The sequence below is a fragment of the Archocentrus centrarchus genome, chromosome 4 (genome assembly GCF_007364275.1).
Source record: "Archocentrus centrarchus isolate MPI-CPG fArcCen1 chromosome 4, fArcCen1, whole genome shotgun sequence".
Taxonomy (NCBI): Eukaryota; Metazoa; Chordata; class Actinopteri; order Cichliformes; family Cichlidae; genus Archocentrus; species Archocentrus centrarchus.
In genome coordinates this window covers 1385686-1403649 of record NC_044349.1, presented here as the reverse complement: position 1 = coordinate 1403649, position 17964 = coordinate 1385686, and the positions used below count along the sequence as shown (strand labels likewise).

At 43.2% G+C, this 17964-nt stretch overlaps 2 protein-coding genes across 2 annotated transcripts; both read left to right on the top strand.

The window, feature by feature from the left end:
- Window positions 1-215: 215 nt before the first annotated feature.
- s100p (S100 calcium binding protein P) lies at window positions 216-7267 on the top strand. Its single transcript, XM_030727048.1, has 5 exons — window positions 216-318; window positions 6109-6216; window positions 6327-6497; window positions 6619-6814; window positions 6930-7267. Exons 1-5 carry the CDS (start codon window positions 251-253, stop codon window positions 7212-7214), a joined length of 828 nt encoding a protein of 275 aa, XP_030582908.1. The 5' UTR covers window positions 216-250; the 3' UTR covers window positions 7215-7267.
- Window positions 7268-9411: 2144 nt separating this feature from the next.
- mep1ba (meprin A subunit beta a) lies at window positions 9412-17404 on the top strand. Its single transcript, XM_030727045.1, has 15 exons — window positions 9412-9506; window positions 9681-9708; window positions 10015-10065; window positions 10143-10186; window positions 11092-11170; window positions 11264-11381; window positions 12103-12281; window positions 12423-12641; window positions 13701-13850; window positions 14731-14946; window positions 15118-15374; window positions 15540-15750; window positions 16562-16738; window positions 16893-17158; window positions 17265-17404. Exons 1-15 carry the CDS (start codon window positions 9465-9467, stop codon window positions 17307-17309), a joined length of 2082 nt encoding a protein of 693 aa, XP_030582905.1. The 5' UTR covers window positions 9412-9464; the 3' UTR covers window positions 17310-17404.
- The last annotated feature ends 560 nt before the right edge of the window (window positions 17405-17964 follow it).

Here is a 17964-nt window from a genome sequence, read left to right as displayed (position 1 = left end):
CAGACACAGAAGTGTGGGACAGACTCGGTACAATCCATCAGCAGATTCTGTTACTGACGTTTTAAAACTAGCAACAAAGTTTCATATCATATCATTTCATCTTCTGATGCTGATAATTGGATCCTTCTTCCTGGGCTTTACCAGGAAAATGAAGGAGTGCTGAGTCTTCCTCTCAGGCAGTGGTCAGAACATTAAATGGCAGCAGCCTGTTGGACCCAATGGGTGAAGGTGGCGTGAACCATAAGGTGCCATGTTAGGGGACGACTGCTCCGACAGTCTGGCCGCTGACTTTTACCTGACACCGCCGTCAGAAATCAGGTGAGCTCTGATTCATTATCACTGCTCAGGTGGGAGCTGTAAAATCTTTAATATGTATTTGTGGAAGTGTTTTTGTACAGAATCCATTCTGTGTTTGGTTAAGTCCGGCTTTGGCTCAAGAGTCTATTTAAATTAAGCGTTTTGCTTAAGACTATCTCCTCCTCTCCACAGAGAGGCTTTTTCTCCTCATCATAGGACATTTATTTATATTTATTTATTATCCAAGTCCTGGGAAACCGAACTAAAAGTTGAATTACTTGTGAAAAATAGATTCAAATAAAAGTAAATGTTATAGTTCAGTTATTTACCGGACAGGCAGCTTCCAGCTCCGCTGCCACAGAAGAAGATACATGAAACCTTTACCAGCTCGTACCACAACACCTGGATTTATAACATTTTTCATTATTTAGATACTTTTAAATTATATTTACATTTTCATTCATAATGTTTTCAAAAGTTTATATGTATTCTTCTCTTTCTATTTAAATTCTTGTTATATTGTATCAAGTTTATTGAGCTGTTTCCCTTTTTTAAGCTCTGTGGTTAAACACTTAAACACTTTGACTGCTGTGACAGAGGAATTTCTAAACTTTTGGGATAAATAAAGTAGATCGTGTCTTAAAACTGTGAGTTATTAGATTTTTGATGATCTCTGACCATTTTTAAAAGGTAAAGGGGGAGAAACTGTTTTAAAAACTGTAACTAACAAATGAAAGGACGCCTCGATTCTGTAAGATAAAGCCCATAAGACTAAGTTATCGTGTGATTCACATCATCACGAATCACAAAACCAGTCACCTTGTTTGCACACAGTGGAGAACTTTAGCTTAGCTAATTTTTGTCAAACCACTTGAACCAGCATCAGCAAATGTTGGAGCTGAATGAACTTACCTGCTCAGGTTTGTTCAGGTTGGATTCTTTAAGTCCACATTTCACTGAAACAAATGAAACACAGTCTTCATGATAAAAATGTCCATTTTCTTGGATTTGAAGGCATTTCTGCAGTTTCACATCTTGATGTAAAACGATGAACTGGTGTGGTAACTTGATTTTATGATGCACACTTTCTTTTTTTGGACAAAGATTACAAAGAAATATGGGGAACACGTTAAGAAAAAAAGAACTTAAAATGTATTTTAAGAACAAAGTTTCCCAGCATGAAGTTGAAATACAGTTTTGAGTCCTGATACTTATTACCACAGTGTTTATGAGAAAATTTCTCCTTGTTACAAGAACAAAATTAATCAATCAATCAATCAAACAAACAAAGGGGTTACCAATGGCCCTTTGTATTTCCAGCACAACACTTATTCTAACAGAACCATGACCGGCACCTACAGAGTCTACCTGGACCCTACAGAGGCTGCACAGGTACTCCAACTCCTCCACATCAATACGTGCCATTGTCAGAAGGTTTGCTGTGTCTCCCAGCACAGTCTCAGAGCATGGAGGAGATTCCAGGAGACAGGCAGGTACTCTAGGAGAGCTGGACAGGGCTGTAGAAGGTCCTTAAGCCATCAGCAGGACCGGGATCTGCTCCTTTGTGCAGGAGGAACAGGATGAGCACTGCAGAGCTACAACATGACCTCCAGCAGCCACTGGTGTGAATGTCTCTGAGCAAACAATCAGAAACAGACTTAGTGAGGGGGCCTGAGGGCCCAACATCCTCTAGTGGGCCCTGTGCTCATTGTCCAGCATTGTGGTGCCTGACTGGCATTTACCATAGAATACCAGAACCGGCAGCTCCACCACTGGAGCCCTGTGCTTTCCACAGATGAGAGCAGGTTCACCCTGAGCACCTGGAGAACGTTAAGCTGCCTGTAACATTGTTCAGCATGACCAGTTTGGTGGTGGGTCAGCGATGGTCAGAGGAGGTATATCCATGGAGGGACACACAGACCTCTACAGGATGAAATCCTTGGACCCCACGCTGCTGCAGTGGGTCCTGGGTTCCTCCTGGTGCCTCATGTGGTGAGTGTATGCAGGCAGTTCCTGGAGGATGAAGGAATTGATACCATTGACTGGCCCCCACATTCACCTGATCTAAATACAACAGAACACCTCTGGGACATCATGTTTCAGTCTGAAGTGCAACACCACCATGTTGCACTTCAGACTGTTGGGGAGCTCAGTGCTGCCCTGGTCCAGTTCTGGGAGGAGATCCCCAGGATCTCATGAGGAGCCCCGACATTGTCAGGCAGGCATACGAGCATGCGGGGGCCAAACAAACTGCTGAGTACAATTTTGAGTTGCTCAGAAGAAATGTTGTCAAAATGTTCCAGCCTAGCATCATTTTTTCACTTAGATTTTCAGGGTGTGTTTGAATTCAGCCTCTGTGGTTGATAATTTTCATTTCCATCAAATGATTTGGCATCCTTTCATTCCTAACACAGTTTCTCCCACTGACATCTGATATAATTTAAGTGTTTCTTTAAGTATTTTGAGCAGTGTATTTCTTCCATATCAGAATCTCCTCGTTGGCTCCCTGTTAAATAAAGAATTTGGTCTATAATCCCCCTCACACACAAAGTCCTGAATAATCAGTCCCCATCTTATCTTAAAGATGCCACTAATAGTAGCAGTTTATCCTAACAGAGCACTTTGCTCTCAGTGTCCAGGTTTACTTGTTGTTCCTAGGATCCTGTCTATTCGCTCCACATGGGTTTATATGCCACTGTTGTATGTCGTTACCTTTTGTCTGCTCTCTTTTGTTGTTTGTGGTTAAAATCCACCTTGTTAGGTGTGTTACTCTTAATCCTCTAGAAAAATCCTTCAGCCCGCAAGTTGGAAGAAACTGATTTAGGCCACGGTTCACGTTTCAGTCATAAAATGTGATTCTTTGCTTCCACTGTTGACATTTGCCACCACTGATCGTCTTAAGATAAGATAGATAGTGTTTATTTGTCACATGCACAGTTATCTTATCGCTGGTGTAGGTTTCAGTGACGTTAACCCGTCGCTAAGCTGCTGCTAAAAGCTCTGCTATGCTGTGCTAAAAAGTGCTCAGTCTGAAACAGCGTTCACCTGAACCGACCGTGCAGCACAAACATACAGGACGAGTAAATATTGAATCAGGCACCCATCAGGTGGCCTATTAGTCATTGCCCTATTTTTTATTAGACTGAGTGAGTGAATTCATGTGCATGTAATGAAGCATGCTTCAGTAAATATTAAGGAGTGACCAATAAGTAGCCAGGTGCCAGCAGCTGATTTGGTTCTCTTTTCTTTTTCCTGTTAAATTATTTTTGCTCTCCAAGTGGTTCAATATATTTAAATCTGTATATAAAGAACAGTGTGAGAGAACCTTTGTAACACAGTGCTCAACGTTTGGGGCTTTTAAATAATTGGACATGTAAAATCAAACGGTTTCAGTATTGAATGTTTTGTGGGAAACCTTTACACCTCCTTCTGTCCTCGTGATGGTGCTGGACCGACCTTCACCCTCTGCTCTTTTAGCTGTGACGTCTCTGCCTTTGAATCTTCCTGTGAACGACAGCCTGCCTTTCTGTAGTGGAGACTCACCGGTTCTCGTGTGATTTAGGACCCAAACACAGACTCCAAGGCAGAGTGGGTTAACAAAAGGTTGACCTTTTATTTAGGCCAGATTCAGAGATCAGAGGGTGAGTCCAAAAATAGCTGGGAACCTCAAGGAACACGTGCTCTGAGACCAGGACAGGTGAGACACAACTGAGGGCTAATCAGGGGAATGGGACACCGCTGGAGAAAACAAGGGACAGGTGAAACAAATCGATGACCTGACAGGAGGAAGTAGAATTAAACACAAGACACGAGAGATAAATGACTGTCAAAATAAAACAGGAAGTGACTAAAGAGAGAATCACTAACCAAGACAAAGACTTGAGAAGAAGCAGGGCGACACAATGAAGGCAAGACTAATAAATCAAAATACAACTTTAAGTCCTGGCAGAAACTAGAATACTAAAATATCAGGACCTCCCAAAACAAACCCGCAGACCACCAGCAGCAGTTTGCAGCTTGTGGGGAATCCTCAGGTTTAGGTCATGAAGTCCTCCTTTGTTTGTGTGCATTCTTACAGGGCTTTTCATTCAACCTGCAAATGGTTTGCAGCATATTTATGAGAATTTGTTTCCCCTCCATGGCTGCATCAGTTACTCGGGTCATGGCTTAGAAATGGTGCTGTGTGTTACAACACAACATATGCAACGTTTCTTTCTGGTTCAGGTGACAATGAAGTCTGACCTTCATGACGTCAGCTGTTACGGGACAGCGTGGTATCCGTTTATGCAGGAGGTCTTAAACTGTAAAGGAATGAATGCAATGTGCTGTGAGCGGCGTGCCTGCATACCACTTCATGTGTGCTGGTGGAGTTTTTCCATTAGTTTACACACAAGTGTCCAAATAACTGACAAATATAACACTCAAAGACACACATGTCACCCTGAGTGGGCACGCAGCCAGTCAACACATTCATAAATCAGACCAACACGTGTTCAGACATGTACACAGACACACACTTATTTTAGCTTACACGTGTCTTAATGTGTCTTACACAGTTTTTAAACTGATGTTAAAGCATCTTTAAAAATATACTGTTTATACTACAGAAATCTAAAACTTCTGAATCCACTACTGTTTAATGTACATCTACACAGCTTATCCAGATGTAGTGGTACTCTGGGAAACACCTGGAAAATTAATATACCCCCCAGCCTCCTGTATGAAAATCCTGGGTTAGACTCATTCATCCAGTACAGCCGCCCTACATGGATGTTGTTGCCCTGAAGGGAAACTTTTACCTTTACTGCCCCAGAAGACGTACAGTAGATGAAATGAAACTGTGACCTTTTGTAACTCTTATTGATGACTGATAAAAGCGACCCGTTAAGCTCAGGTTGCAAATAAGTAACGAGGTACGGTGGGTCAGCTCAGCACTGACATGTGTGACATGAACACACGTCCTGTAAGCAGCTGGGGTTGTGTTCACTGACTGATGTTTGCTGCAGTTCGGTTATGTATTTGTTTTTGTCACTAAAGGCTGTCCTGTGATGGGATCGCTCCACCTGTGGCATCGGTCACTCAGTGTTGGGACTACATTATGAACAGCTGAGGCACTAACGCACTGGCAAAATCTGCCCACAGAAACATGCAATTCTCCATCAGAACTGCACTGTGCCTTAATAACACACTGACAGACTCACAAGCTACAACAATCAGGTGAAACAATAATGTAACAGTTGAAGGAGGTTACTGCTCCTCTGTGTTTAATATCACCACGGTAACTGTGGATAGTTTCCTAGATGAAGTCTAGAGAAATGCAAGAAAGCAAATTTGTCTCCACGTCAGGATTTGACCCTGAGTCAACCCTTAGCCCTCAGGGATCCAGCAGGAATTGGGATTGGACCTATAGAAAAGGGGAAACTGGCAAAGAGCGAAACTGAAACAAACTCCAGGACAAATCTGAGCCACCCACCAGATAATAATTCTGTATATTAAACATGAGATATGTTTTGTCACTATATCTAGACTAGATTTTGTCAATGTGATGCTGTTATGTTAACGATCTGTACATTAAATCTGTTCACACAGAGACACACACACACACACACACACAACAATACCAGCCACACGTTCACAGCTGGTTATGATCGATGTGCTGTTTTTTGTTTTTGTTTTGAATATGTGCATTTCACACCAGCACAATAATGTTGAAATACCTTCTGGAGGAGGTCGCAGGGCTGTCGGGACGGCAGCAGTCAGATCCTGCAGGATGTGCTGGTTCTTGACTCGCAGTCTTTGTGTGTTTCACAGGTGGGTCAGCACCTCCGGTAGCAACAGTGGACTACAGTTAGAGCATTCCTCAGACAGGATGTTTCTGTGGGCAGGAAGTAAAGCAACAAATGGAAGAACTGACCGCAGGTATGATTTTTTTATTCAGTCTCATCTACCTTTAGATTCTTTAGGTCTTTAGCTTCAGCTTCCCTTGAAGATCTGTCAAGAGACGCATCATCAGTGTGTGCTATTTTTAGATCCATCTACCAGAAGATTCGTGAGTATGAGGTCCTGGACAGGAGGAAGACAGTGACGGCTCTAAGGGCCGGAGAGGACAGAGCCATCCTGCTGGGTCTCAGCATGGTCTTATTCTCCATCATGATGTACTTTGTTGTGGGAATCACCATCCTGCGCTCTTATTCTGACAGGTAATACGCTGAATTTGTTTCTGTAAAATTTAAGAGAGAGCTTGAGGATGCTGTAAACAGAGCACTCTCCTTGGATATCCTTCAGCTACATATCCTCATAACAGTTTTTATCTTTCTCCAGCGTGTGGACTGATGAGACGAGCTGCACCGTTGTGAACTCCACTGTAGTGTGGGATGTGAACTGCTCATACAGCTGTGGGACAGAGTGCTGGAAGAGTTCTCGCTACCCCTGCCTGCAGGTGTATGTCAGCCTTAACTCCTCAGGGAGGGTGGTGCGACTGTTCCACAACGAGGAGACGCAGGACAACAATCCTGAGGTACTCAGTAACTGCTGGCGTCTGTGGTGTACGTGTTTCAGCAGCAAAAATGTTCCTTTTTATTTGAGTAAGGCTGTAAACACAGCTTTCACTCTCCTTCTGTCCGGCCCTTCAGTGCTTCTACATCCCAAACTGCCGTAAGGACCATGCAGCCATGCACGCCTTGGTTCAGAACATCTCTGAGCGTCTTAGGTCTCAGCGCGTACTTCAGTGTTTCGTGGACCCCACAGACAGAACAGACAGCGCCATCCTGACGCAGATCTACAGCCAGGTCGCCGTCTTCCACTCCCTCTTCTGGCCCACCTGCACTTTGATTGGAGGAAGCATCATCATTGCCATGGTGAAGCTGACACAGTACCTGTCCATCATGTGCGACAGACTGAGCCGCATCCAGAGGTGAAGGGTCGCAAGGCCACATGGACACGGGGCAGCGAGCAGAGTCGTGGTGCCAAAACTGAGACACAAAAAAGCTGGGGGGTGGGGGGTGGGGGGTGGGTGGGTGTGTGTGTGTGTGTGTCTGTGACAGCTGAGACGCTGGGACTCAAAGACATGCTGACAATCACAAAGAAGAGACGCTTACAGTTGTCCTGCTGTTAGTTACTGTGCTTGACTCCAGTGGAAGCTGCGGTTCGATCACAGTATTTAAGTGCCTGTTCTGCTCTCTGTGGCTTTAAATATCGATTTGTTAAACACTCTTATTTTCCATTTTTGCCAAGAGTTGGATGAGAGGACTGACTCTCACAGCTATACCCTAAATATAAAGGTTAGTTTATTGTAGCGGGGAAAGCAACTGAAACCAGTTCCTGAGTTTCCAAACAGTCCAAAGAGTAACACTTCTAATGGTAGCTTTATGGATTTTTAATAGTCTTCATACTCAGCCAACATAACAGACACAGCAGATGGACATAGAAGCATTTTGTCATGTCTTTGTTATTTGACAGTTTTTGTATATTTTAAGTATTAAGTTCATTCATTCACAGCTGAGGTCTAATAAATAAAAGTCAGGATTCCTGGGCATCTATTAGAATCTACTTTTAGCAAACTCACAATCAAACCCTGACAGCATTTTTTACGTAAATATATCCTCTTAATCCTGAATGCTTTCTGCAGAATAAGTCAGGCTCTTTCCAAGTCATATGATCTCATTTTTTAAATATATATGAGGATGAACTGATTCAGCCATACAGTATTGTTTTAAATGGCTCTGCAGGCATAACAAGGAGAAAGTGATCATTAATTAAAAGAAATCCACCCGAAGAGTAAACTGAAAGCAGCTGAAACTACGAGGAAGGAAGATCAAGAAGTTTTCAATTAACCTTTCTATGATTTTTTCTGCTTTACATCACTGAGCTTGATACCACACACAGCAGATTAATGTAAGTCTTTTTGGTTTTTATACCAGTGGATACATTTATGGAAACCCTTTAAAGCCTCCTGGCAGAAAACAACAACAACAGCCACGATCTCATTTTGGGCCTGAGGTCACAGATTCACACATGAAACCACAGACTGTGATTGGTTTGACATTTTCTTTCTAAACATTTTGCTGCATAAATGACTGTATTACCAAATAAACACAAGGTGCCTGTTACCTCTTGATAAGAAAGTCTGACTCTTTCATAATAACTGTTGTTTATCTATTCATATTTGTCTCTCTATAGATCAGTGGTTCCCAAAATGTGGGCAGCGGCCCCTGGTGGGCTGCAAAGGTACTGCAGGGGGCCGCAGTAATTACAGAAATTCAGTTTGAAATTACTTACAAATATGCATAGTTACATATATATATATATATATATATATATATATATATATATATATATATATATATATATATATATTTGTGTCCCAGTGGCAAGTAGGCCACATTTTGACACCCACAGACACCCTCTCTATTTTTAAGATTAGGCCTAAAACTTTCCTTTATGATCAAGCTTATAGTTAGGGCTGGATCAGGTGACCCTGAACCCTCCCTTAGTTATGCTGCTATAGGCCTAGGCTGCTGGGGGGTTCTCATGATGCACTGTTTCTTTTCATTCACCTCTTTTTACTCTGTTTATACTCCACTCTGCATTTAATCATTAGTTATTATTAATCTCTGTCTCTCCCCCCTCACAGCAGATGACCCCCCCTCCCTGAGCCTGGTTCTGCTGGAGGTTTCTTCCTGTTAAAGGGAGTTTTTCCTCCCCACTGTCACCAAGTGCTGCTCATAGGGGGTCGTTTTGACTGCTTGGTTTTCTCTGTATTATTGTAGGGTCTTTACCTTATAATATAAAACACTTTGAGGCGACTGTTTTTGGTGCTATATAATTTGAATTGAATTGAATTAAATATGAGAGTCTCTGCTGTACGTCTCTACACAATTGAACTTCAAAAGTTCAAATTTCTTTATTACTGTTGTTACAACGCCCAGATAAGTTATTCATTCAACTTTTTATAATTCAGAGTTCTGATTAGATTACTGACCCATGATTTGAACCCAGGTGAGCAGCAGAAAATTGATGGATGGAATTAATGATTAATTATACAACCACATAATTACCAACAACCTGAGTCATAAAATGATTCTAAAAAACTTCTGTATAAAAACACAGCAACAACTTCACTCGAGCCAAAGCAGGACTTCAGTGAGCACTGCCCTGCAGCCGGAGCAATGGAGCTCAGGTGGATCATTCTGCTGTTTGGTCTGGGATTGGTAAGAGAAACCTCTTCATGTGGATATAATAAAGTCATCCATTTACTATATTTCCAGTGATAAATGTTGTGTTGTCAGGAGTGGAGGCAGGTTGTGAGTCCATTCAGGTTCGTGTGGATATTATTACAGCTTTCTCTGTTAATTGATTTTTGTGCATTCTCATTTACTTCACAGGCAGCAGCCAAACTAACCGGAGAAACAGGTGAGCTAAATGTTAACGTGTTTTTGGTGGCGGTTACTTATTATAGGACAACATTTATTTTTAATGAGTCAAATTTAAGAGTCAGAGTTAATCAGCACCCTGCTTCAATCTACACCCCAAAGGTGTTTTACCTGAATTTATGATCCCACTGGTCCAAGGACTGTTGTATTACTCTTGCCTGCATATTACTGTTAACGCAACTTTCACTTCAAGCAGAAGAAGCTTGACGCACAGCCAGAGTAATGCAGTAATGTTATTACAGTTTACGGCTCTCTCATCTCTTTATTAATGATTCCTTACCCACAGAAACTGATGTTGATGAAGGCCATGACTGGGACATCTTTACCATCAATGAAGGTTTGTTGTTGCTCATGTTTCTTGTTTCATTTTACGTGAGAACCTCTCTCTGATCCTATTTAATGTTTTCTCTGCAGCGGCTGGGCTGGACCTGCTGGAAGGAGATATTGATCAGAGCGAAGTGAGTTTTTGTGGTTCTTTGTCATGAATGTTGAGGTTTGTATTTTTGGACTTTAGATTCTTGTTAATTATTAACCCTGGAGCATGTGAGAGTGATTGTGTTGTCATGTTAGTGTTGTTGCATGATTTTGGTTCTTAGTTTCTTTATTTTAGTGACGCCTCTGTGTTTAGTTGTGAGTTTTTATTACTTTTGTACTCTGGTTTCTGTTTAGTTTGATTTATATTTCTGATGCTCTGTTTTCGTTAGTCCAGCTCTCCTAGTGTCAGGTCTTTGTTGCTGTTAGTGATGTGAGTCAGTGAGTGTTGTGTTTCACCTCCTTTGTCATGATCTTGATTATTTTCAGCTGTGTTTAGTTTCCACTTCCTCTGTTACCCTCTGAGTGTGTTTTTTCCTCTCAGTGCTTTGTTGGATTTCACTGTTTTCTGTCACTTTGTTTATGTTTGAGCAGCCTGATAAATGGCTGACCTTTGGTCATGAACTCTGCATCTGCATTTGGGCCTCTAACTGCACACCTTGTGACAAAGTTAGTGCGCAGCGGCGTCGTTTCTATGTGGATATTTGTGACTGAAAATTGGGAAAAAAAATTCTTCACCTGCACTAATTTATCTTTTTGAGGGCTCATCTTCTGCAGCGACTTATATCACTGGAGAATTAGCAACTTCTACTACTATCCCAATGAACCAGCTCCTAATGTTTTACGTAACAGTAGCTGATACTGTTTCCTGCCCTGCTCACAGACTTCCAGTTATATGGTCTGTGGTTCTTGACGTCAGCACAAGCTCTGGTTTCATGTCACGCTGAATACATCATGAAGATCAGAGTTAGAAAGGATTAAACTGGGTTTGCTCACTGGCTTGGTTGGTAGTTCTGCCACATACAGTAACAGTGTTCGTGTTTCCCTTTAGATACTCGGCAGGAACTCCATCATAGGAGAGGAGTATCGCTGGCCAACAACCATCCCCTACTACTTAGAGGACAGCCTGGGTGAGGCATTCTGGAAGCTCACATTCGTAGCACTTAATGACTGCATGCAGCAAATCATTATGTTTCTCTGTTTCTTTGTCCTGGACTTTGTAGAAATGAATGCAAAGGGAGTGATCCTGAAGGCGTTTGATCAGTACAGACTGAAGACCTGCATTGATTTCGCACCGTGGAGAGGAGAGGAGAACTACATCTCTGTGTTCAAAGGCAGCGGGTGAGGCAGTGAAACCCAAAGATGCTTTCAGATTAACCACAAATGATAAGACGTTAATACGTGAAAGATGCCACCTGATGGCAAACCAGCAGAATCACCAGCTGACCCTGCAGTTCCCCCTACAATAAGCCCAATAAAAACACTCATAACGAAGGTTAATAAATACTTGATTAAACCTTAATTTTACTGTTTAACTGTTAACAAACTGAAATAATAATGAGTGATTTTAGCAATCTATTGTAATCTATTACTTACGGTGTAGTTCTGAATGATGCCTATAAAACTTAATAAATACTGTGTAGTGTCTCACCTGCAGCAGGTAAGTGGCGCGGCAGTGGCCTGGATTTGGTTCGGCTGCTGTCGGCTCCGGCTGGTGTACAGCAGTACTCAGCTATGCAGACACACACAGATATATGTTACCTGAGGCCTCGCGGGCTATTAAAACAATAACATTTGGTATCATTAACAAATGCATCCCCTGTATTTAAAAGGGGTTATTCAGATGAGCACCTTTGTGACATGAACCAATCATAACTTATCTAGTTGTGACTGGTAAATTAAATTAATTACACTTTTAAAAACTCTAACTGTAAATTTAAATTATTAGTCATGATTGTGCATCCCGCTCACTTTGTGTGGACACTCAGTGTGTGAGTTGAACCTGGAGGACTGGAGATGTGTGTCCACTTGGACCTTTGTGCATCTAGCTCTCCCTCCACAGATGCTTCTCATCTGTGGGGAACCGGCGCGTGGGGAAGCAGCAGCTGTCCATTGGTAGTAACTGTGATCGCCTGGGAACCGTTGAGCACGAGTTCCTACACGCTCTGGGATTCTGGCACGAGCAGTCCAGAGCTGACCGGGACGACTACGTTGACATCATTTGGGAGCGCATTGAGTCCGGTAACAAGTGAAACTCTTAATTACAGCTCATTTAATCTAGACTTAGATTATAGGTACAGCAGGAGGCTGTGTTTCATATGTCTGGTGTCTCGACTGAAATGCTTCAGAAACGACGGCTGATTTCTTCCCGGTGTTCCTCAGGGAAAGAGCACAACTTCAACACATACGATGACACGGTGTCCAGCGCCCTGGGGGTTCCCTACGACTACGGTTCTGTGATGCACTACAGCAAGACGGCCTTCAGCACCGGCTCGGAGCCAACCATCGTCACAAAGATCCCCCACTTCATGGATGTGATTGGCCAGAGGATGGGCTTCAGCGCGAGTGACCTCACCAAGCTCAACCGCCTCTACAACTGCAGTGAGTCAGAAAGGAGTCGCGCATGTGCACTCAATGCAAACAGCAGCACGTTTAAAACATTATGAGGCACAGAGGTAAACATTAACGACTACCACACACACACCACCGCAGCTACTGAGTGTCAGTCAACTATTAAAGTCACAAAGTTTCCTCACTCACTACTTCATGAAATATTAACCTGATGTTATTCTGAAGTTCTACAAAATTCATGATGCAATTTTTTGGTATAATCTTGTAGACAAACAGAGCTGAAAACATATCTCTACCTCATGTCTGATTAGCAAAAACATGCTCCGGTACTTTTCATGTTCATATTATACAAAAAAAAAAAACACGTTCCTGCCATCCAGACAAGAGAAAATATGTAAATAATTACACAGAATGGATGTTTTTGTAAAGTAGGAATGATTTATGTCCCATCACAACTAAACAGTGGACCACAGATTAGAGTCTACCTGGCAGAAAATGATGCTGATAAACACTGATAATAATAAACCATAATCAGTCTTCAGTTATAAGCCATGAATATCTTGGAGGAGAGGAAAATGCTTTGGTAATCATTAATATTTCACACACCCATCATTCATGCAGCTTCAGGACAATCAAATCTTAGTTTCATCTACAGGTTAATTTTCCACCTGCAGCAGTGAACAGTGTTCAGTGGGTCCAGAGATGGTTTGTTTTTGTGTTCAGGTCACACCAAGCTGACCTCGATGAATCCCATCAGCCTCAGCTTTCTGCGTGCATTCGTTTTCAGGCCTTTTATCAGCATCTTCCTTTTATCAGGCCTCCGTGCAGACCAGTAAAAGTTGGACATGTGATAACACAGCTGATCAGAGTTATCAGACCCAGAACTCTTGCATAACAAGTCTCCATCAAAGAATTATTGATTATTAATAAGATAACACCAATGAACCTAGAGTGGTAAATGTGTACTTCCTCTCTTTTTGGTCATTTTTCAGTTTAACCCAGCTGTTTTTCCAGAGGTTAAACATCGTGTTTCAGTCCTGGTCTAATGTACCTTTGATGGATGACGCTGTGGCTTTTTCCTCTCGACAGCCCAGTCCTCCACCTTCGTGGACAGCTGTAACTTTGAGGAGGAGAACATCTGCGGCATGATTCAGGCCTCCGGCAATGCAAAGTGGGAGCAGCGTGCTTTGGTGACTGCAGGCCCTCAGACTGACTTCACCAACTTGGGACAGTGCAAAGGTAACCGTCGTTACAGAAACGTGTGCTGTGGTGCTGAGCCTTCATGGAAGGAACCTGGAGATGTATTATTAAATGATTTCATTTAAAAACCTGCACAGTGACAACACTGCACAAAGAGATTCTTACTCCCTTAATTAAATAAATGTCACTATAAAAACACGCAGTGAAGTCACAGAAACTGGAATCTGAGTAGAGTTAGAGTAGAGTCTGCTCTTATCAGCCATGGATCTGAAGAACAAAGAGAGCCGAGCTGATTTACAGCAGTGACCTGTGCACAGTTCACGCTGCATTCAAGATAAAGAGATTTATTGTTTATGCATTTAGTTTGCAGGAAAAATAACTCGTGATGAACTCCGGCAAGGACGAAGTGATCTCACTAAAACAGGAGAAACGCATAAAGCTGAATTTCCACTGTGATGGAAACACAAATACAAACACCTTTAACCAGAAATGTGAGTTTTTACTGTTTCCAGCATCAGTAATGCATAATGCAGGTAATAATGCAGCCCAAATAAGAGCCCGGAGGTGTTTCAAGATGGTTTCAGAGAAGCGTGACTGTGCTGCTCGTATACAAGACAGATGCAGAAGGAAACCTCTCACACTGTTAATAAATAAATAACATTTTGAGGCCCAATAATTACCCTTAGGGCATAGATTCATACAAACTGTACCTGTACCTACAGGCCAGGCACAAAAAATGGACTCAGATTTTTACTGAAAAGCAGAAGCTCCCCCTTTAACTGGAAACATTTAATCAGAAATTCGGTTATTGGTTTAGTACAAGCAATAGCTCATCAATTATTTGGCATTCACAGGAAATCAGACCTACTGTAATATGACACTGTTGCTGTTAATATCACCACTGCCTTTTATTGCCCAGGGAAAGGCTACTTCATGCACTTCAGCACGGCCTCTGCTCAGCCGGGAGAGCGAGCTCTTCTGGAGAGCCGCTGGCTTTTTCCCAAAGCGGGAGCCCAGTGTCTGCAGTTCTTCCTCTATAACTCCGGGGCAGAGGACGACGTCCTCAATATCTGGGTGCGAGAGTACGACAAAGCCAACCCCAGCGGGAAAATGAAGCTCTTCCACAGCATTTCAGGTAATAGATAACTATTATTGTTAAAGGTGCGATTTGGAAAGTTTTGACTTTGATGCCTTAAAACAGCAATTAAGTGGAGTTTAAAATAAATCAAAAATTGTACACACAGATGCGTTAAAGCTTTGCAGAGTGATAAATCAGGGGCTGACATCTGTTCTCCCCTCCTTGTAGGAGGGGTCATGGGCTCCTGGGAGCTGCATTATGTCAACCTGAACGTGACCCAGAAGGCCCGTGTAGTTTTTGAGGGCGTGAGAGGTCAGAGTCCATCGAAGGGAGGTTTCTCCTTGGATGACATCAACCTGTCATCCACAAAGTGCCCTCAACACATCTGGCACATCCGCAACATCACCCACCTGCTGGCCACCACACCGGCCGGACGTAAAGTGTACAGCCCTCGCTTCCTGTCACCAACAGGTTACTCCTTCCAGGTAAATTATGATTTAAATTTTATATTTAATATTTAAATGCCATTAAGGCATCTGGTGCTTTTATATTCTGACGTATTAAAAAGAACCGGAAACACTTCATGAGGTGACGAGCACGGAGAGCACGAATCCTCTGACTCGGTGCTTCCTGTTCTCTGTGCCCTGCAGATAGGTGTGTACCTCAACGGACGAAGCGACAGGCCGGGCTACATGGCCACCTACTTCTACCTAACCTCAGGCCCCAATGACCACAACCTCAAGTGGCCATGTCCGTGGCACCAAGCAACCATGGCCCTGATGGATCAGCAGTCCGACATCAGGCAGCACATGAACATGTACCGAATGGTCACAACCGACCCTGAGAAGATGTCCTCTGACGGTAAGAGAGGCGGGACCAGGGTAACTAATTATATACCAAGAAAGAAAGATGGGTTTTCACTGAGCTGCTGTGTTTCAGAATCAGAATCAGAATCTTTATTGTCATTGTACACAGAAGTTGCACAACGAAATTTAAAATGCATTCCTTTGTAGGTGCCTCAGACAATAAATAATAAAATAATAAAAATATGAGTGATAAAAATGATTACTAAAATACAGTGCACAATAGTAAATTAACAGACGAATCTAGCCCCAATACACACCAACGCACGCACACAGTCAGCACTACCACCCCACATCACTGTCCAAACCACACAGAGTTCAGTTCAATGATAGCCCTGGCATAAAAGCTGTTCCTCAGTCTGTTTGTTCTGGCCTTCATTGTCCTGAAACGTCTGCCTGATGGCAGTAGCTGAAACAAGGAGTGTCCAGGGTGTGAGGGGTCCTGGAGGATGTTCTGTGCCCTCCTCTGGCAGCGGGCATTGAACAGTTCCTGGAGGGAGGGCAGGGGACAGCCTATGATCTTTTGAGCCGTGTTGATGATTCGCTGGAGTGTTTTCCTGTCTGCTGCTGTGCAGCTGTTGAACCACACGCACAGACAGTAGGTCAGGATGCTCTCTACACAGCAACGGTAGAAGGACACCAGCAGATTCTGGGTCAGATGGTTGCTCCTAAGAACCCTCAGGAAATGCAGTCTCTGTTGGGCCTTCCTGACAATGCTGGTCGTATTGATACTCCAGGTCAAATCATCCTGCAGATGTACTCCCAGGAACCTAAAATCTTTTTTTCTTTTTTCCTTGGTTCCCCCCAAGGTACGGAGTACTACTGGGATAATCCCAGGAATGTGGGCTCTAAAATAACGGAGTCTGACGGCAGTTATTACTATCGGGGCCCAGGCTCCGGAACCAGTACCTTCATCACCCAGAGCAGGCTGAAGAGCAGAAACTTCATCAAAGGAGATGATGCCTTCTTCCTCCTCAGTCTGGAAGGTGAGGAACCGCTGAGACACTAGATGAGGAGCATGACATCACACTTACAATAATGAGCCAAACATTATGACCACCCCTGCCTGGAAGCCATTTTTGTAGTTCTGGCTCTGCTGAATGATCGTAATGTCACAGTCGTTTTCCCGTCTTCCCTCAGATATATCTGACTTGCTGAAGTCGCAGCCTTTGCCCGGCTCTGTCGTCCACGCTGAGGAGAAACCGATGAAGGCGGCAGATCAACCGACTCCACAGGGAACTGCTAATAACACCACCGCAGTCTTAGCTATAGCAGCGTCGGTGGCAGGAGTCATGTTGGTGGTTTCCATGATGATTGTGGGAAAAGCCTGGAAGATGAGTAAGATGAGGAGACAGCAGGAGAGCGGGGAGGGGGTGATCATACATGACATACCTGGATTCATGGCAGTGAGTAAAGCAGTCAGCACGTCCTCAGCACAGCAGACACACAGAAATAATAATTAGTGTAAAGAAAATGTGACCAAATCCACACTTAATTTCTCTTTCATTACAGGAGCACCAAACTAAAGATTTACCGTCTCCTTTCTCAACGCCATGAAGGTCGGTCAAAGGAAACGTGACAGTGAGCAGAACTGAAACCACACTATCAGTGATTTCTGCAGCGTGGCACCAAACAACCTGATTTGTACTAAAATAAAATCTGACAGCATTTGTCTTCAGACTGTTGGTCCAGCCTCAGACTTAATTCAGTTAATCATTTAGTGCTGCAACGCGCCAACTCAGGGCGCTTCATATGTGAACCCTCCACAACATCATAGATTAAAAGCAGCAACCCAGCAGAAGCTTCAGGCAGAAGAAGGGAAGGAAGCCACAACTGCACGAACTACCAGAGAGGACACAAAGATGATGACACACAATAGTATCTGATAAATGCATGGGGAGGGAATTACCACACAGTGAGGGATTTAAACTGGGAGGGGGGGGCACATGGATGAAAAGTAGAGATTTATTGAAATCAAAGCTGTTTTCATGACTGCTGGGAGGACTGGGTTGTGTCAGTTACCTTTGCTCACCTGTAGCACACGACAGACGCACATAGGTCGGTGGTTTGATCCCTGGCTCTTCCAGTTTCCATGTTAAGACGCCCTTGGGTAAGATACACCTTTAGAAGCACCTTTCCATCCAACATTTGCTTCACCTGCGTTTGCACTACTGTAAATACTTTGGTTCAGGCGGCGCTGGGGTACAGTGTG

Coding starts and splice junctions, on each gene's coding strand:
- s100p (XM_030727048.1), top strand. CDS start 251: ATGTTAGGGGACGACTGCTCCGACAGTCTGGCCGCTGACTTTTACCTG. Junction 319..6,108: donor ACACCGCCGTCAGAAATCAG/GTGAGCTCTGAT, acceptor TGTGTTTCACAG/GTGGGTCAGCACCTCCGGTA. Junction 6,815..6,929: donor CGCAGGACAACAATCCTGAG/GTACTCAGTAAC, acceptor CCGGCCCTTCAG/TGCTTCTACATCCCAAACTG.
- mep1ba (XM_030727045.1), top strand. CDS start 9,465: ATGGAGCTCAGGTGGATCATTCTGCTGTTTGGTCTGGGATTG. Junction 11,382..12,102: donor TCTGTGTTCAAAGGCAGCGG/GTGAGGCAGTGA, acceptor CTCCCTCCACAG/ATGCTTCTCATCTGTGGGGA. Junction 14,947..15,117: donor GCTCTTCCACAGCATTTCAG/GTAATAGATAAC, acceptor CCCTCCTTGTAG/GAGGGGTCATGGGCTCCTGG.